The sequence below is a fragment of the Cyclopterus lumpus genome, chromosome 13 (genome assembly GCF_009769545.1).
Source record: "Cyclopterus lumpus isolate fCycLum1 chromosome 13, fCycLum1.pri, whole genome shotgun sequence".
NCBI lineage: Eukaryota > Metazoa > Chordata > Actinopteri > Perciformes > Cyclopteridae > Cyclopterus > Cyclopterus lumpus.
The window spans coordinates 3,954,541-3,975,784 of NC_046978.1; the positions used below are offsets into that span (position 1 = coordinate 3,954,541).

At 39.2% G+C, this 21,244-nt stretch overlaps 1 protein-coding gene across 1 annotated transcript; it reads left to right on the plus strand.

Moving 5' to 3' along the window:
* Positions 1-1,447: 1,447 nt before the first annotated feature.
* On the plus strand, positions 1,448-18,043 carry drd2a (dopamine receptor D2a). The gene is made up of 7 exons (XM_034548545.1): positions 1,448-1,726; positions 7,475-7,584; positions 10,516-10,652; positions 12,744-12,952; positions 16,544-16,630; positions 16,923-17,310; positions 17,847-18,043. The coding sequence occupies exons 1-7, from the start codon at positions 1,448-1,450 to the stop codon at positions 18,041-18,043; spliced, it is 1,407 nt and encodes a 468-aa protein (XP_034404436.1).
* Positions 18,044-21,244: the final 3,201 nt, after the last annotated feature.

Sequence of the window (21,244 nt, forward strand, 5' to 3'; positions counted from 1 at the left end):
GTGTCAGATGACGTAAACATTAGCCTAGACAGGTATGAGGGAGCTGCACTGCGAAGGGTTTTGTGAAATAGGATGCATTTGCATATGTTTTATGTTATTCTGAAAAGATGAGACGTATAACTTCATTAAGTTTGCAACAGTGGTCCATACACTAAACAGTAAAGGTGGTAAATCAGAGAGCAGGATGATGTAGTGTCAAATATTATCAGTGGCGTTGAGAATTATGTCGCAATAGCTTTAGTATAACGTGTTCCACCGTTGGACTCACTGTCCCAAGGTCCTTAAAAGATTTACAGTAATAATGTATAATGGTGCATTGTGGCTACTTTGTGACACGTTTGCAAAAATATTATTGTAATATTTTTTTTTCCTCTCTGACAATGCAAGTCATACCATGATAATTGAATATTTACTGCAGTTTCAAATTGATGTAAATCCTAAATGTGCAGCGGCAGTGATTACTTTGATGAAACCAAAAGCTCTGTTTTTCGACCCACATTTCCAGTAATGAGGGTGTCCTGATGTCATGGGTATCTGTCTGTCGACACAAGGATTACATGAGCGACAGCTCCATTAATGTTTGTTCATACATTTTGTAGTTTTTTTAAATCAGATCTGGCACATTGGAAGCACTAATTGCTGTTTTTAAAGATAAACCTGTTGCTGATACTATGCTGAAGCCCATAAAAAGTACCACTTCCCTTTAAGTCACACGTTGCAATATTTGAATGAGCATGTCCCGTTGTGTTTGCATCTCAGACTCTACAAGCATGCCATATAAATCTATAGGTAAACAAACGGTTTACCTTTAAAGTTTAAAAGCAATTAGCATGTTTGCTCGGCCTCAAGGATAGACAGTGGATTTTGAAAACCCAACTGTTTGTATACAAAAAAAACTCCACACAGTTCCTTTATTCAAAATGTTCTGAATTCTCTTTTGAATATCACCCCTTTTTTTTCCTGAAAAAATAATAAAATGTAAAAGCACATTTAAGTGTATAAACACCCTCCTGTGACATGAGCATGTGATGTGCGTCTGCTCACATCTGAGAGGGTGTTTTCTTGTGTTGTGTTACAGCTTCTTTAGTAGTTGTAAAAGAGAGCATTTGGCACTGGGGGGAAATACATGCTGTTAATATATCACAATATGTTTTGGATAATGCACACGTCAGGCTTTTGAGTCGTTTTATAGACACTTGCCAGCAGCTGAACTGGATTTCTGAAAGTTCAATAAAGGAACTTTTAAAGTCTTGATTTTTTCACATTAGGTTGATTCAAGGATTTTTATAGCTATCATTTTATTAGAGGGAAATCTTTTAATGCCTTCTACATCATTTAATTCACGTTTGGAAACTGCAAACATTCACATGAACAAAATCACATTCAAATGCTGTTTTCTCTCTTTGTGTCTGTAGGGCCCGTTCTTGGCCTTCGTCACTCACAGCTAATGGATGTCTTTACCCAGTATGCCTACAATGACAGTTTCAATGACAATGGAACATGGGGCTTCAACAAAACGGATCAAGAGCAGAAGCACCCTTACAACTACTATGCCATGCTGCTTACTCTGCTCATCTTCGTCATCGTCTTCGGCAACGTGCTGGTGTGCATTGCTGTGTCCAGAGAGAAGGCACTGCAGACCACCACCAACTACCTGATTGTCAGCCTGGCTGTGGCTGACCTCCTGGTGGCCACACTGGTTATGCCCTGGGTTGTCTACTTAGAGGTAGGATACATTTACACACACATACAGTCTGCTGTTTGCACATAAATGACTTGATATGCTCTGAGCAGCCAACAATAAATAATAAAGTGATTTGTTGACTTGCAGTAGAACAGATTCCTGTTTTTATAGCATCTCCATTATAATGAATGTTCAACAACACGTCAGAAGGTAGGCTCTGAAAGCAAGAAACACAAAATGATCAGCTTTCAAGATAAAAATACCATTTGGCGTTAGAAAATAGGAAAGTCTATTATGCAAACAACAGGCATTTATATCAAATCTGGGGCCAGTGAAATACTGGTGAGAAGGTTTTTTTTCACCAAGCAAGCGGTCCACAGTTATCAGCAGGTCAAAGGTTTAAGGTGACACAAGGGTGACGGCTGATATGTTCACATCAGCATTGTAAATATCAGACCTGCAGTGCGTTGAAGGCCTGTAATGTAGCAACACTGACAACATCAAAATGTCAGACTGGTGTATTCAGTCAAAGGTCAGATGTCTATGAATATTTTCCCCCTAATTCTGGGATACATCATTTTGCATTCACTGCTGTGTGGGATAATGCAGCGCTGCTGGTTTCCGATTTTTTTAAAGCATCTATGACATCAATGCTGCTAACCAGTGCAACCTAAAACAGAACAGATACTCTGGTCCGCATACAATAATCTCTAATCAACTGAATCAATGGCAAGCAGGATGTAGGCTATCTTTCCTTTCAGACGACTCTCTCTCTCTCGATCGTTGTAATTTCTTGTCTAACTTCTCACTCCTATGGTTATTTCTGACCACCGAGCTTTAGGTCACGCTGTCTGATGTCGAGAAAGGCAAACTATGACTACAGGGACTCTAATCTTCTATGGTGTCTGCCGGTCTCCATGTATGTGTATGTTTGTACATACTGTAAGTCACAGTGGTGACTAGCAATCTATCAAAGTCATCTTACAGGCATAGTAATACTGTTTGTGGGTAGTGTTAGAAATTACCATTCAAATGAACAAATAAATGTTTTTTTCTGATCAAAAGCTTGTTTGCCCATAAAGTATTCAACCTGCACACTGTTTGTTTTTCATCAGAATGATTTACTTGCTCTCTCTGTTTATGTGGGCAGCTGGGTCCACACGGAGGGGAGCCGACATTTAAGCGATTTTGGAAACGAGATAAATTATAAATTGCAACACATCAAAGCTCCACATTTTTGCATTAAGCATTCTCAATGAAATATTAATTTTGTGATCAGAGCAGATCCCTGATGGTGTAAGCCTGAAGGTGTTATTGCTGCCCAGTTGGACCAAACATTGTGTGGTGATCGCTGGAGCCGTTTTGAAGCTTTCATCAAATATACATACATGCATAAATTGTTGGTCTCCGAGCCCAAGCCGAGATAACCACAACATCATTATGACATCGTCAAGGTCATTTTCTCAACTCCCACCAGAGCCACAGATGACACATTCAATTGTTTTCACAGGCTGAGTAGTACTCCTAATGAGTAAACTATCAGTCATGTGTAAAATCTGCCTAGTGCCCCTTGAACAAAAAAAGACCACACATGATTTGAAATGCTCACTGGACAGAGTGAGGGTGGAGCTACAGTGTTACATTACATTACATGTCATTTAGCTGACGCTTTTATCCAAAGCGACTTACAATAAGTGCATTAAACCATGAGTCCAAACTCAGAACAACAAGAATCAAGCAAGTACAATTTCTTCAATAAAGTTAAACTACAAAGTGCTATCAGTAAGAGACATTTAAGTGCTACTAAAGTGTTAAACTACAAAGTGCTATCAGTAAGAGCCATTTAAGTGCTACTAAAGTGTTAAACTACAAAGTGTTATCAGTAAGAGCCATTTAAGTGCTACTAAAGTGTTAAACTACAAAGTGCTATCAGTAAGAGCCATTTAAGTGCTACTAAAGTGTTAAACTACAAAGTGTTATCAGTAAGAGCCATTTAAGTGCTACTAAAGTGTTAAACTACAAAGTGTTATCAGTAAGAGCCATTTAAGTGCTACTAAAGTGTTAAACTACAAAGTGCTATCAGTAAGAGCCATTTAAGTGCTACCAAAGTGCTACTACGGCTCTACCTTCCCTATTCAAGGTATAGTCGAAAAAGATGTGTTTTTAGTTTGCGACGGAAGATGTAGAGACTTTCTGCTGTCCTGATGTCAATGGGGAGCTCGTTCCACCAATGAGGAGCCAGCACAGCAAACAGTTTCAGGAGGTTGAAGACCAGTCGAGCTGCTGCATTCTGGATGAGCTGTAGCGGTCGAATGGCATTAGCAGGTAGACCTGCCAGACTGGTAGACTGGTGTTGTTGCTATTGTTCTGCTTATTTATTTATGGTCTGAATGTACATGACACATTTAAGTTACAAATGTTGTCACACATTATGTATGTTAGCCACAGGAATCCATATCTAGATTAGAGTGTCATGATTATTCATTTATTTGGGCTAACATTATAATTGATTGCAGTTCCATGCTGTTGTCCTGAATACTGTTGGGGGAAGGGTATGGTTTCCAGCCAAATGATTGTGTGATAATAACATAGAGAACATCACCTATTCAGCTCAGTTCAGTTCATTTTGACAAGATACCAACCTGTCGTATTTCATCCTTATACTCTAATAACACCAATTTGGGTGAAATCCTCCTCCGATTAATATGCTGAGAACTAAATACTGGCGTCTTCTATCACAATGGATTATCCAGCATGTGTTTGGAGTGAGATGCTCAACTTGTGTCATTTATTCTTTGCAATGTGTTTCTTGTCTGTTGTGCATGTGTATATTATTGTCTGTATGAGTTTTTGGTGGAAATAAAGTTTTCTAATCAAAACTAACAGATTGTTGTACTTCAGGCCTCCTGCTAATGTGAAGTAATATAAAAAGAGACTATAAAACCTTGGTAAAAGGAAAATATTAGCTAGAAGTGGGAATGTTGCCGGTGTATAATATGAATCTCTAGATATGCTTTGTGAAAGGGAAGGTGACCATATATCTGCTGTTTGAGACTCGAATTGGCTTGCAACTACTTTGCAACTACTTTGTCTGGGAAATTTTGATTCATTAATTTCATGCATTTCAGGACAAGTCTCTCCCATCAGAGACGCAGCCAAAAAGCATGCAGCTTCAGATAATGGCAACACACACTTTGCAGTATACAGTGTTTGGTAACAATATTGCTTTTTTTGTGTGTCTCTTCTTTGTTACACATAACAACCTCCACACTGAACACACTCCTTTTTCTTCTTTATTTATGGCAGACATTTTATTTATTTTTTAATCTAGTGTCAACGACCGTGGCCTTTTATTCAGTTTCTCGTGTTAATAATGTATCAGCATGAACTTTACTGAGAGCTTAGTCACAGAGTGTGGGCAAGGCATTTTACTTGCCCTTTATTATTAAATGCTGAATTAGCAATAATTGCCACAGTTTTCTCTCTCTGTCAAGTGTGACTGATTTAGAGGGCATATGGAGGAAACTGCATGGCTTGAGGTTCAGAGCTTGTTTAAAATCAAAGTGAAAGAAAATGTAAAAAAAAACTTTAATTCGTGGATTTCGTAGTCATTCCCCTTTGGACAGCCGTCAGAACTGTTTTTTAAATGTATTATGCTCGTACAGTAATTTTAGCATATTTAAGGTAGTTTCATTGTGATAAAGAGAGACCTAAGAATAAACATTTACATTTAAACAACTACAAAAACAACACATGTAAAGCCAGGCAACCAACAAGTGGACTACAAAACACACTCACTTAAAACATCTCTAAGGGAAATACAAAAAAGTCCAGTTTAAGATCAGTTTACAGTTCATTCTATTAAAAGAAATGCATCATATATGAAACAAAGATGACCGTTTATCCATTGATGAATGTCATAATGTGATTATTCCATTTATCCAACATTGTGATAATGAGTAGTATTTGATATGTAATATGTTCTTTCTTAACTCCTAAACATTTCTGCAATAGTCTTATATTTATAAAGTTTCTTGTTTATTATTATAAAAAAACAGCCTATTTCAGATGAAAGAGCAGAGAGCGTCAGTTTCCGTTCAACCTGATGATTTTAAGTGGCATCTCAAATTGCATTTTTTTTTTTTACCACTTTCTCAGTTCCCCCGGTCTCTGTTATTGCATTTTCAATTCGCCAACACCTTTCCTTTGCAAATTAAATCAGAGTGCTGATACATTCTACACCATCATAGCTATGCAGAGTGTGAAGTTATAAATGAAATTTGAAAAGTCCCACAGTCAACATTTCATAATAATTATCCTCTTGTAGCATATGTTTTTATTTTATTGCCGGAGACGAGCATATTATTATCCACACTGATGGGAATAGAGATGTGTTGCAGCCACAAGGGTCTGTCATGGTGTTCAGGTTTTGTGAGGCTCTTCAATTTGTTACGGGCTGCAGCACCGATGTGGATGTAAAAAAGCACGGTTGAGTCGGTGTAGCTGGTGAGAGGAGCTATTTGTGGATCGTCATATTCCTGTAAAGATCAAGAACAAGAAGATGAAGTGATGGTAGGGAGCGAGAGAAACAGAAGATAGTGTAGAGATGAAGACATGAAGAGGTTGGAAAAATGCCAAAAAGGAAGACAAGAGAAGAGAGGAGAGGTTGTGACAGCAAGGAGGACGCTCATTAGGCTGTCAGTTGATTCATAATCACCACGAGTGTCATGGTCCCTATAGCAACAACGTATAGCTGTCGTTTATTTAATGCAGACATGTCCTAGGGACATAGATTAATCTGCCACGGAGAGGTAGGAGTCGCTATAGTCTCATATCTCTTATCCTTCTCAGAGTGTGGGAGGAAGCAGAATTGTCAGACGAGGTGGGTGGATTCGGACAGCTCAGCATCATCGATGATCGCGGTTTCATCTTCGGGGTTGACTATAAATTAGAGAGCAACCGAGTTTTGAGTACAAAAAGGTTTTGATTATGTCTTAGATTGAGAGCCGTCTGGGGCAGCAGACCAGGATGCTTACAGTTTTGCTATAACCTGTGTTATTCCGCCTGTTGTACTTGAAAAGATATTATGAAGTCACTGAATTATTTGTGTACTAGAATAAATCCTAGAAATGTTTTGCGTTCTGTTTTATATTTCATTTGTCAGTTTTAAAGTGTGTCTTCGTGTTGTCATAGATGCTTGTTTTAGATTGATACATGCACTGATTTTAAGATGTTGAACTGTAACGTGGCATGTAAATGATTAATTAGACTATGAATGCCCATCAAGGGAGTGGTGTTGGAAATTTGCTTCAACTATAAATATAGTACGTTAGTCAGTGCTTCTGTTACTGTCAATGTTATTATGTGCTTCCAAACAAACAAATCCAATATCAGATAATTGTTCCACCATGTCAGGTCTAACATTATTTTGATAGACTATTTGAAATCTGTATATTCTGTGTATACTGTAAAATGCATTATGCAAGCTGTTCGGGCCTGTTTAATCATATTCCTATCAGACACCACTCGCAACTCAGAACATCAGATTTGTATCATGCCTTTTCATTTTACACTCATTCATTCTTTCATGCTTTCATTTAATTTAATGTTCTATCCCTCTCTTGCTGTTATTGGTGTGGAAATCAAATTAAAAAAATATATACAAGGACGCTTTACTGTCGGGATTGCTTTTTGTTGAATAAGTGATACATATCGTTTCTGCCAATGTGCCGCGTTTTCTTTTCTGTTGACTTGCTGTAAACCGATGCTGTTGATGTTCTTCTCTTCTAGGTAGTGGGAGAGTGGCGCTTTAGCAAGATCCACTGTGACATCTTTGTCACTCTGGATGTGATGATGTGTACAGCCAGCATCCTCAATCTTTGTGCAATCAGCATTGATCGGTGAGTTTACCACTGCATATATTGTTTAGGGCTGCCTGTCATGCTTTCTTCATGGATTTACAAAGGGGAAACTTTAAGAGCATGACCATCAAAGCTCACACGGTTATATACAGACTAAACGCCTTATTTCACACCATTCACAACACCTTTATTTCTTTCATATCTACAATATATGGAAGTGAGCACTCATCCTAATTACTGACTGCCAGGTGTTCCAGAGTTATAATTGTGAATATTTCAAATTGCTGCAAATTCTATAAAAGTGTGCATAATGAGACAGCACAAACTTGAATGAAGAAGCAGTTGTTTCAGTTTTTGGACAATGTTTTGTTTAACACAAACAATAAGGAAGTAAACTTTTAGATACGGACTTCCAGCAGAAGTGGGAAAATCACAGGAATACCCGAAACAACAAAAGAGGAACCTCTGATGAGGAAAAGTTTCTATAAAATATATTCTTTAACAAAAAGATTAAAGGTGCCGAACAGGGGACGTTGTATTCACTTAATGTATCTTAAAAAATATACAATCTTATAGTATAGTGTATACAGCTACGTCTTTTAAATATCTATAAATAAAATGTCTTCTGGTCCATTTGAGGAGCGGTGAATTCTCCATGCCGCTCTCCTCTGTATTTGACAGAGTTGATGCCCTAACATGTCATTTATCTTGTCGAAAAAAGTGGAACAAGAGCCAATTGTGCAATTTTGTGTTTTTCAAACTTTTCCACAGCCATCCAATTACATTCTTTCAACCACCATCTTGAAAAGATTGATATTGCAATATTTGAAGATTTCAAAAAACAGTTGATATTCATCATAATGCTTAAGAGCCTATACATCTGAAATTCATAGTCATAAAACCCAAATTATATCGGCACATCCCGCGTCTTGAAATGCTCCAAATGGAATGTGATGTTAACATTATAGTGGAATATGTGCATGTGAACGTAGTCCCTGTTGGGTGTAGTTACAAGTGCAACAGAGCACACATCTGACCACACCTGCATCCATCAGTGATGATGGGTATGGTCAGAAGTGCAGCAGGCCTGAAACCTTCAGACAGAGAGGGCAGTGAAACATTAATTCTCAGCCTGACGTTAGTTTTAGTAATGGGGGGAGGGGGGGATCTATATTTATTAAGGTCCAACTCCATTAACCCCTAATGGAAACAACTGTTAGATGTAAGAAGATATGCATATAAAAACACGTGTCAAGTTGATATGTTAATTGCGTTAACAAGCTTACTTTCAAATTAGCAACATTAGCATTAATTTAGAGTTGTCTCTACAGCCACCAAAATGTGCTCTCTCCCATAGCTCTGTTTTTGGTCTCTAAAAGCTTCAATGCTTCACTGTGTTCACCAACAACTCACCAACTGTAACGGTCTGCTTGCTTGGTGCGGAGCAGGTAGAGTAAAGTGGATTGATTATCACAGGGATGGATGCAAAGTTTTAGCCAGAGTTCTATTCCAAAGAAGCACCTCCTCATCCTGCATTCAGTAATGCTGTGTCCAAAAATACATCGACTTTTTTAGTTGTGCAACTGGCATGATGACTCATTGAATGACAGACAATTAAGTGCATCCCGAATTGCCGAAGGGAGCGAAGAGCACACGCTTTTAATAAAGATCTGTGGAAAGTAATCATGTAATGTTGGCAACCCAAATATGTATTTAAAGTGTGGGAGCTATGTCTTAAATCTTAAATCCATATGCAAAATAAATATACACGCACATACACAATTTCAACTATTTCTAAAGTGAATGAATTACTGTCAAATGCAAATGTCCCGTATCTGGAGAAAAGCTACAAATGTGATTTAACAGAACTTAAATCATGTTGCCAAGAGGAAAACCTTTTTTTAAATTGAACCACAAGACCGAACTATCATAACACTCTCAGTTAGTCAAAATGTCCCCCCTAAATATCAAACATGTCAGAGGAGTTAGCCTTCAACTTTAGTGACACAACGTAAGGCAACATATTTTCTGTAATTTGTGCGTTGCCAATACAATGTGTTAATACAGTTGGGCATATCTGAATGTGTTTACAAACAGTGCACTACAAATTCCATGAAAAGAATATATTTATGTTTAAACTGTACTGATATTCCTGAAATAAATGGGTCTGGAGTCATGAGAGATTCTCCAATGATTTGAGCTCTATGACCTGTGAATCCTATTCGGTGTGCAGAAAAACATAGACATCTGTGGACTTATTTTTGCCTGAGCACGATTTAATATGAGAGAATGTCATTTTTATGATTGTACTACTATATGTGATTGGCAACCCTTCAATGAATTTGGATGAAAAGCTGTACTGTACCAAACACTTGATGTGCCATGCAAAATTGCACATTATACAATTCCTTTAGATGTATTCTTATTTATCTTGTGTGTTTCCATAAAGATACCCAAACAAAACAGTCTCTTTGGCCAAAGTCTTTCAAACCAAATTGCACAGAAATGAAATGCATGACACACTGTAAAAAGCTATGTGTTTCCTGGTGATTGCAGCAAGCTTACTAATAAGGTCATCTTGCAGCAAGGTTAAATGATAAAGTCTTTCCTGAGAAGAAAAAAACCACTACCTTACAATTCCTCCTCTTCATGTAAACTGCAGCTCACAGCACACAGCTGATTCTAAAGCGCCTGCCAACATCAAACACGTCCTGATCAAGGATGACAGGCAAGATCTCTTGGTTTTACCAGGCTTCATGTTCTCGCTCCTCTTTTAAGCTCAAATCCATTGATGAAGAAAGAGAACTAGTAAGAGAAAGGGAATACATTCATTAAATCGAACATGAATAAATCAAACTGTGCAACAAAGATTTGTTTTAATACTTTCCCTGTTGTCTTGTTAAAAGGTGTTTTTTGATGTTATTTTGCAACATTGAAATGAAGTGGCTATTTTTTCTTCACCCTTTACAGTTACACCGCAGTTGCAATGCCAATGCTGTACAATACCCGCTACAGTTCCAGGAGACGGGTAACAGTCATGATCTCTGTGGTGTGGGTACTATCTTTCGCCATATCATGCCCCCTATTGTTTGGCCTAAATAACACAGGTAAGAAAGGGTACAATTCATACCATAAATGTTTTTTGTGTGACTTAATTGGTGGAGCAATAGCAGTGCTATACTGTATTATTCATAGCTGCATCCCCTACACAGCATAGTACAGCATGTTCATTGTAGACACATTGTAAAGATATAGCTGATGTACCTTTGAAATGCTTGCCCATGTTTGCATTAACATTGCACTAAGGAATGTCAGTGGCTGTGCCCATTTACAGCAGTGCACACTGTACATTGCAGCATTATGTTTATATAAGTGAATATAAGTTACCCATATCAGCAAATAATTATCTCAAGTAACAAAAGAGCCATCGCCCTTTAGGTTGCTTATTATACAAGAGGGCTTTTGCAGAGGATTACAGTTAAAGCAGATTAAGGGCTTCTTAGACCTGTTGCTGACCGGCTCCTGTGGCTCGATTCTGGTTTCTTTGAAGCTCCACTCAGCCCTTTGAGTGCCTGGATGTGACGTTGATTCTGCCGGAACTCAGACATTTGGATTTGTGAGCCACAAACCCGCTTTTATGTGAAGGGCTTACTACTGTGAGCTTCCAGAAAAACCTGAAAGCAGAGGACCATGACCAGCAGGAACCGCTAAAACTGAAGCTGAATTTGTTAATTATGCTTCATCAACTCATGTTTAATATATTGTTGTAGTTTTTTAAGAGTTGTATTAAAAAAATGTTAAACTGTGGCAGGAGAGCAAATTTGTCAGAGGTCACCATCGATCATTTCAAACACTACAAAAACTTGACAAAACTGAACCTCTTTATTTAACCATTAGCATAGAGGAGCAGTGGGGTTTTGTAATGCAGTGTCTCACTCAAGGCTATTATAACATGCAGACATTATTGACCATCAACCTTGTGGTTATAGGACCACCCTCTACCTACTGAGCCACAGCCGCAGATTACGATGACTTCCTATTTGTGTAAACAGACTCTATCCTCTAATGTGCCTTCTGTGACTGTGTGTGCGTGGGTGAAGCAAGTGTGTGTGCTTGGCTGCATGCATGTGCAAGAGTGTACATTTGGAGGGTAATTTTAGAATTAAAGGGATATTTGAGCCATTTAGTATGTAACTTCCAAGTTTGGGGGATCAAGCACTAAAAACACTGGATCCTACAATTCCCATAATGCCTACCACCTGTGTAACACATAAATTACACAGAAATAACAGGGTTATCGTTCAGACTTAGAATATATAATGTTGTCACAGGCTGAATAGGAATCTTACTGACAAGTAAATATAATGTCATATGTCAAATCTGGCTTCCCCTTTAATGGACAACCCGCTCTGTCTCATAAGCCACAGCAATCCTGAAGTGTGAAGACAGCCAGTTGTGAACATGAACTACACAATTACTGTGACATCTACAGTGTCCATGACAACTTAGTTATTATCTAAGCCTGTGTGTTGCCTAATCTGGATCTGCCCTTTAGGGAGTTTACTGGGTCCATTTTGGCAAAGAGAGGTGAAGCTCTGTCCTTTTCTGGTGCACCACCATGGGACCTTATTTCAGAAATAAATATGTATGGTGGTAAAAGACCTTTTTTTTTCATCCCGTTTAAATTGTGCCATAATTTCACATCTGATGTTTGTCAATTTGAAATATAATTTTGCACGTCATGAAAGTTGCATATAGTAAAGTATAATACTGTGGTGGGGGTTGTGGGTGTGTGAGATCTGATGCGTAGGGAGTTAAAAAGCCATTGATGTAGCACAGGGCAAATTTTGCTGGCTTTAAAAATAAATCAGCAAAATAATTAACCAGTACAGCCAGTTTAAAATTGGGGTGATGTTACCTGTACATTTGGCACCAGACAGAAGCCCTGATGTAGCCTCCTTCATCAGCTGGAATAAAAAAGATTTTAATGGTGGAAGTGACTCAGCCTATTTTCAAGAAATTGAAATCAAGGATCAACCCTTTGTTCTTAGCTGCAAGTTCAGGCCAAACAAAGTTACCCATTTTATTGTTCAATTTTTTCAAGGGTCACAGTAACTAAAAAGTTAAAAAGTTATAACAAAAAATAATTTAAATTTGGTTTTGAGGGGCCTTTATTCACCCTTTGCTTATCTCCACAGCTACTCGTGATGAGTCTCTCTGTGTGATCGCCAATCCGGCCTTCGTAGTATACTCTTCCATAGTGTCCTTCTATGTTCCCTTCATCATCACTCTCCTGGTTTATGTGCAAATTTATGTGGTACTGAGGAAGCGCAGGAAACGTGTCAACACCAAACCGAAGCAGCGCATCTGTCAGGCTGCCCCGCCTGATGTGGCCGCTTCGCTGAAGGTGAGCTTGCTGTATAGCTGCTTTTTATCACACTTCTAACGCGATCACAATTTCAAAATGAAAACTAAGATTATCTTACACCTTTATTATACAAGAGGTCTTCACTTTTCTATACCGTATATAGATATAGACCTCTACTTTGCATTTAAATCTTTTTATTTAAGTCTTTTACGACCTGTGTGGGAATAAAACAACAGTGTTCTGTTGGCAGTTTTGTAAAGAAACAAATGACCTCAATCAACAATCTTCAGCAGTCCACAAACCAACTGGTGACGTTATGAGGACTACGTCCACTTCTTATATACAGTCTATATCGTATATGGGTGGTTGGGTAAACACATACTCATGATTGGAGGAGAGCTGTCGCCATCTTGGCTTTTTGCAACCAGTGAACGGAAGTGACCACATTTGGACTGGGGAGTTGTGACGTAGAGCAGTGGTCCCCGACCACCGGTCCAGATGTTTTGAAAAATAACCGGATACATCCGTCAGTGCGTCTGTGCCTCTCGACACATGTCAAGACGCTCGTCACGTGATCAGTTACCCTAAAAATGAAGCCCACAAGCGAGTACAAATTTGTAAAAAACAAATGTCTTTGGAGAGCTTCTTTGAAAAGGGGAAAAGGCCTAATGAGGAGACAGAAGAAGAGCCTACGACGTCCAAGAAAAAAAAAGCTGTGTATAAAAGACAATATCCCGCCTCCCTCCGTAGGCACAGCTGTGTCTCATTCCCCTTGATCATCTCCAACCGACATAAATACTCCGGTCATCCTCGTCCCAGCTCTCAATCCGTCCGTGTACCTACCTGGTATTCCGACCCGTGAGTTTTCCGTTTTTCTCCTTCTGAATTTCCAGCTACCCGTTTGCTTTCTACTTTCCTGCCGTCCAGTGTTGAGCCTTGGGTCTCACCTGTGCGAAGAGGTCTTCCTGTTCGTACCCAGCCGGATCCAGGAGGTCTTCCTCTTTACCTCTGTTCCCTTGTCCCACAATGGGCTCATGACTCCTGGAAGAGCCTAAAGTGGAGGAGGGTTACATCGGTTTGAGCTGAAATGACAACTGACAGCAGCAGAGAGGAGAACCTGTGATTGGCTTAAAGAAGCTGCGCTGAATCCTGATTGGTCCATTCATCGTACACGCCCCCAATCCACTGATGGAGTAATCGCTGTGAGACTTAGAGATGGACTATGAATGAAGAAGAGTGTAAAGAGAGTTTTCCTTACTGAACTTGAGCTTCATTGACACGACTACGTGTTATTGAAATGGACGGACAGGACATTGACACTGGGTTATTTTCTCCAGCTCCTATAGGTTCCCCATCTGTTCATGGGCATCAAGGAGGTGAATCTATCCTCCCAGAAGAAAACAGGCAGTGTCCGTCATCCCCATTCACGACGGGTTTACTCAGCGTACTTCCTGGTTACCAAGAGGACAGGAAATCTCAGGCCTGTGTTGGATCTTCGCAACCTAAATCTAATCTCCTGATCTTCTGTGCCTGCAGAGGTGGTTTGTCAGCCTTTGTTTGGATGCAAGGAAGCACAAGCTAGGTTGGTTGGTTACCATTCCTCCCTCCTTAACGGGTTGGGGAGGCGAAATGCCTTAGAAGAGTGGTCATTCTGGAAGCTCCAAGTTGCTGAATGTTACACAGAAGTGACTCTAATGATGGCGGCCCAGCCCTGGACCATCCCTCAGTCCAGGGTCAACAGGCACGCTGCCCACTCTGTGCCATCCTCTCCAGGCTTGGTTCCTGAGAAGAACAGGCTGAAATGGACTGATCTGTCTGCTCAAGTTTTGCACACCATCCAGGTGGTTAGAGCGGGATGCATCATTGCCGGTTACAAGGCAAAGTGGTCAGCACCGGGGATAGTAAAGGGGGCTACATCCCCTGTTCTGTGTAGTGGTGTCTAGTCTCTCTTTTTTTGCATTGTGTGGTGGAAAAAGACTTGTCTCAGGCCACTGTTATGTGTAACATGTGTATTGCAAGTGTACACAATAGACACCCCTCAAGGCAGAGGTTTTTGCAGAGGGCGAGGTGATGCTTGCCTTCTCCACACAGTGGAAACTGCTATTGTTGCTTGAGGCCTTGGTGAATGGTTCCTTCATCCCTGGTGTGTGAAGGAGCGGTACCGCAAGTCTGTCCTTCCTGCTGCTGTCAGGCTGCACAACCAGCTGAGCTCCAAGTAGAACACAAAAACCCTTATAAATAAAAAAAAATATATATATATATTTATTTATTCTGCCTGTGTATATATAATTTTACTGAAGATTCTTAATGTTTTTGTATTACTGTTTTACTGTTTACGTTACATTTTGTACAATGTTTCTTGTGTGCACTTTATCCCTTTGCTGCTGTAATCCTGTAAATTTCCCCACTCCGGGACAGGATTCTCTTATCTTATCTTAAGAAAGGAAGCATTGAAGCACATCCTTAGCATTTAGAGAATTCAAACAGCTCTTATCATGGTGGCCACTTGGATTTTTCCAGAACCTCCCGAAGCTAAAAATACTTTTTGACCGCACTCTTTGTGTGTTAGATCAAAGTTTACATTTTTGTAACTCTAGTTTTATATGCACAGGCAGAGCTGTATACCAAGGGGCCCTTGCAGTTTTTACAGCAGAGGTTAGACACGCCGTAATGGGCCAGCTACACTAGTATAACCCATTGAGTCCAGTGGAGGGCTCTGCCTGTGCTCATACAACTAGGGTTAAAACTTTGTTACACCTAAGGCATTTTAAGTATTTTTTCTTTCCTCCTGTATATAAATGAGTACTCTGTAACAAGTTCCATCCAGGAGACCTATTTTAATCTCACTGGTACATGTATTGGCAGGTTTTCAAAGTTGAAAGCCGTCAAACAATTGATTTTACTAAGTGCAGCTCAAGTTGCTCTGCACAGGAAGTCAAGTAACAATTTAATAATGTAATAATTTTGTCCATTCAAGGCTTCACGTGTGTGTGTGTGTGTGTGTGTGTGTGTGTGTGTGTGTGTGTGTGTGTGTGTGTGTGTGTGTGTGTGTGTGTGTGTGTGTGTGTGTGTGTGTGTGTGTGTGTGTGTGTGTGTGTGTGTGTGTGTGTGTGTGTGTGTGTGTGTGTGTGTGTGTGTGTGTGTGTGTGTGTGTGTGTGTGTGTGTGTGTGTGTGTGTGTGTGTGTGTGTGTGTGTGTGTGTGTGTGTGTGTGTGTGTTAAAGAAAGAGGTCAGGGAGAGCATTGACAACGGACATTTAGAGGAGTTTACAGGGAATATAGAATACAGATTATTACAAACATGTAATCTGTGAAGGGGGTGGTATGGCAGCATATTGACTGATAATGTTCATAACATTTATGGAGTAAAAGAACATCATTTACATAAAGTTGAACTTATACTGTCAATTGTTGGATGAGTTTGCATCGTCTTGATGAAATAACCTCCACCAATTTCTTACATTGTCAGATAAATAGAAGCTGTAGATCAGATTCTTGCTTAACCACCTTTCTTTACAGAGCTCGATATTGCCTCACTTGACCCAATAGGCCTGTGCTTAGAGGGCCCTTTTGTCAGTTGTGCTTTGACATTGCAACCTCTCCTTGCCTGACACAGCTGTTTTCTTTTCAGGATAAGTGCACTCATCCAGAGGATGTGAGGTTATGCACCATGATTGTTAAATCTAATGGGAGTTTTCCTGTCAACAAGAAGAAAGTGGTGTGTGCTCTTTTTTTGTCCTTTTCTTTACTGCTTTTTTTCCTAAGAAGTTTAATTGTTGGAAACAATTTTGTTCTGACAGCAAAAGATTTATTAAGGTGTCGCCTTGAAGTTGTACTCCATTTCTCAAGAGAAAATAGAGTTTGCAAAGTGTTTGTGGAAACACAGCAAACCTAAGTTAAAGACTAAAAGCGTGGTTGTTTGTTATATGTTCATTACCTGTTATTTTAAATGCCACCTATTACCTGAATAAGAAATTATCATCTGAATCCTTGTTCCCGATGTTGCCTAGATATTCATTAAAGATGTAGTTAATGAGGGAGAAGATCTGGAGCTGGATGAGCTGAACAACAGTGGAAGCAGCCAGAAACAGAAGCAGCAGCCACAATGTGCTCTTGGAGACACTCCGGCCACCAGCCATCAGCAACTGATGCCCAACAAGACCAACGCTAGCCCCACTTCCACACCTCCCACTCCCCACGAGGAAGGCCAGAAAGCAGAAAAGAATGGAGATCCTACCAAGGAGGCCCTCGTGGTTCCAGCACCCGTTGTTGCCAAAGCCTTCCAGACGCAGGCGTTACCTAATGGCAAGACTCAGACCTCTGTAAAAACCATGAGCAAGAGAAAGATCTCCCAGCAGAAGGAGAAGAAGGCCACTCAGATGTTAGCCATTGTCCTTGGTAAGTAGGTTTACTTGTAACTGAATGTTGCATGCATTTCACCTTTTATATTAATAATGTACAATCAGTGACATTAAAGTTAAATGACGGTTTATGTGAATATGCACATCAAAGTAGAACTGACACCGTAATCAAATAACTAATGTGTTTTTGTTTTTATCTTTACACATGCAAAACAACATGCAAGCGATTACAACATAAGATTGAGCGACTCAATTCAAATTCATCGAGACAAAATATTTTTTTCTCTTCTAATTTATCACAAACTAATCCTGTAATATGCAATGTTTTCTTTTGCACAAGCCCCAAGCCCTCTTTGTTCTAAGCTGCTTCTGTGTTTTTATTTTCCTAAAACGGAGCTTGAAAACAAGGGCAGTGATGCAACACAAATAAATTGTTCTTATACTTGTATACTTGAGTCCGACTCCCATATTACCCACTACCACTACGTATATTGGCATTCAATATAAGAGTGTGCTTCTTCTCCACTTTTCTGAAGCTCTCTTTCTTTCCCCTTTGTTCTTGTATTTCCTCAGGAGTATTCATCATATGCTGGCTGCCGTTTTTCATTACACATATCTTGAATACCCACTGCACAAATTGCAAGGTTCCCGCTGAGATGTATAATGCTTTCACTTGGCTGGGCTACGTGAATAGTGCCATAAATCCCATCATATACACCACCTTTAATGTCGAGTTCAGGAAGGCATTCATTAAGATCTTGCACTGCTAAACTGCAGCCTCACTTGTCAGATCAGACTGAGGGAAGAGCGTTAAATAAAGGAATCTCTTCTGGCAAATACCTCATCCTGTTCAGGAAAACTCACCACAGGGGGAAACTGCGTTCTGCTTTTTAAAGTTATGGAGCTGAGTGACTGAAAAACTGACAGTGTCTTATTCAAAGGCATGTTGGCTCTATATGTGAATTGTTTGTGGAGTCCCGTTCTCCAAATCACTGAATGTAAAACAAAAAATGTCTGTAACAATGATCTGTTTCATAGAGAAAATTAAAATGTAAAATCATTGTATTTGTCACATAAGGAGCCATCTGTGTATACCACACACATACAAGTTGCAAACTGCTATTTATTGTGTGTATGTACTTTACATTTTGATGATGGAAATTTTCTGCAAATCTTATAGATATCAAGTCAGTGTTCATTGCAGTGTTAAAACTGACTCGTGAGCTCTTAATCTTAAAACCACTGATAGGAATGTGTGTTAAAGACAAGAGACGCTTTACCTGCTGTATAAAGTGGCTATATTAATATCCACATATTTGCAATTTTATGAATTTAAAAATTGCATTATTATTATTATTATTATTATTATTATTGTCTGTACATCATTTTTATTCAAACATTAACTGTGATAATATGCCTGCGATGGGAAAGTGATGCATGCTACACTGCTCCTCTACTTGACTTCTCATGAAATGTGTGTTTAACAAAACGTTACAAAAGATGTCCAATAAATGAAGTTATGAGACACTGTGAAGTGCCACATGAATATCAGTGTTTGCTGTGTGTATACAGATACACCCATAAATTACTTGACATTGGTCTGCAGCCTCTTTCTTATTCCCAGGACTGGTTTGCAGCTTGAGTAATGGTGTTTACTCCAAATAACTCTGAGTTGTTCCAGGCCAAACTAATGACCTGTACTGTATGTGGACTGTGCAGCTTCCAGATATAATCATGTGGATGTGTGCAACCCCTGAAGCAGCTCCCAGGGGCCTTTGCTAAGTAAGAATGAGGTGAACTTGGCCACAACTGAAACTGAACTGAAATAACGGATACAGCAATACAGCTTTTTGTTGTTTTGGGGGAGAAGTCCTGCATTACATTTCAATTCAACAATAAAGACATTAGGCCTCATTCACCAATATCTTCCTAAATTTGTTCTTAAGAAAGTCCACGTTGGATACACTGTTTGTAAATCTGCAGAATTATTTGTAACAGTGTTCTTATAATGATGAATTCCCTTGTCTTTGTAAAATGAAGGCATGAGCCAGATTATTCTAATTACCATAGGTAAACATCCTGCCAATCATGACAAAAAAGAAAAAAGTTAGACACTAACTTTCTAATGTATAGAAAAGGTACAACATTTCAAGCCCAAATGGTTCAAGCAGGTGACTCAGGTGGATGTCTTGGAAGTTCCACCTTGGGAGCTAAATATACAATTTAAATTGATACATGTTGGTATAAATTGGTTGAATTGATCGTCTATGACTTTTTCCTGTAATTGTGCTTTTAGTGATTTTCTTTGTGATTCTGTACGTAATTTTGTAAATATTTGACTTGATTCCTTGATGTTTGTATTATTCACTTTTTTGATAGGTTCCTTATGTAAACAACAAGTATCAAGTATTGAACAGATATTTGGAAATATTTCTGGATAAAGGTCAACAAATTTAAAGATAATTCTTCACAATCTGGTATCATGTGGACACAGCGTACACTTTAGGAGTCAGAGTCAGAGTGCACGGTCAGTGGATGGGTATCATGCCTTGGACAGGGAGTGATGCCAAAGTAGTGGCTGTGAATTGCATTCGTTCACGAGTAGTTTACATCACTGATACATATTCACTCAAGCATAACATTCGTCTGGGTGATGACCAAAGACAGTCTTGCGTTGCATCATTTTCAGGAAAAATCCTTATTACAGCAGGGCAAGAGCAAATAACAACAACATGATATTGAAGTTCTTGTTAACAATCACTCCAACCACAGTGACAAAAGTAATACAATGAAACTTTTTAAGGCAATATATCACTATGTGAGTGCTGCTGCTGCAGAGATGGATTCTGAGGAAAGGCAGACGTCACCTCTTTTTGTTGTGATGTTGCGTATGAATTGAAAGAAACTAAATTGTTTCACATTGATGAATGGAGGTCAGAAGACCTAACAGTGTTTCTCCAATATGACCGCAGCAAATGACGACAGTGCCAAACCAGTCTCACTTCCAACTGGTCAATTGTAGATGCTTGGTCAGTACTGCTCATCATAAAATATGTAATTATTAGTCAGTGCAACTGGCATTGTACAAAGAGCAACATCGTCCACAATGAGAGAGTGGCAGGGGTGGTAAAAGTAAACGTTGTTAGTCACATTTGGCGCCAGTCACGACACTCGTTTGGTACAGAAAAACTCAAAGAACAATAAACTCCTTAATCAAAATGCCCCATTTCAGAATAATGCACACTGTGGATTATAATTACTGGTGTGTTAATGTGTAAAGCACTTTTTTGTTAAAGCTAATAAAAGGGAAGCAAATTGAACTACAAACTTCATCTACCAAGGAGCTAGTGAATGTTATATTTTGTGTCTAATTAGTCTCAATCTACAGAGTAACATAAATTATCAAATACATGCCCAGGGGGGGGGGGTTGTTTGTAGCAGCAACAAACATGTTTACAATACAAACAATACAATAAAATAGTAGAGCAGGACAATAGAACATTTAAGAAAATTAAATAATAAAGGAAATTAAACAAGTATATACAGTGTATTTAAGTGTGTATAAAGTATATAAAGTGAAAGCGGTGCGAGGGTTATTGATATTGATTCAATTTGAAGAGGATCTGTCCAGAGGTGATTTATTATAAAGTCTTATTGCAGTTGGCAGGACTGTTCTCCTGTATCTGTCCTTGTGACTGTAACAGCGGAGTAACAACATACAGGGAATACAAACTGTTGTAAATTCCTGATTGCAGTTCAAAAGGGTCTTATCTCCTTTAATTTCTCTACAGAATTGTAGAGGGTGTTTTGTCAGTTACTCCGAGTCCCTTCAGGCAGCGGCTGACGGGTGTACTTGATGACACATCTTAATGTAGTAGCACTATCTCTGAGGACAGTTGGATTATATTTGCCCCCGACAAGCACCATCAGAGCAAAACTGGTTACAGGAGAGCCTGGACACAGGTTTTTGG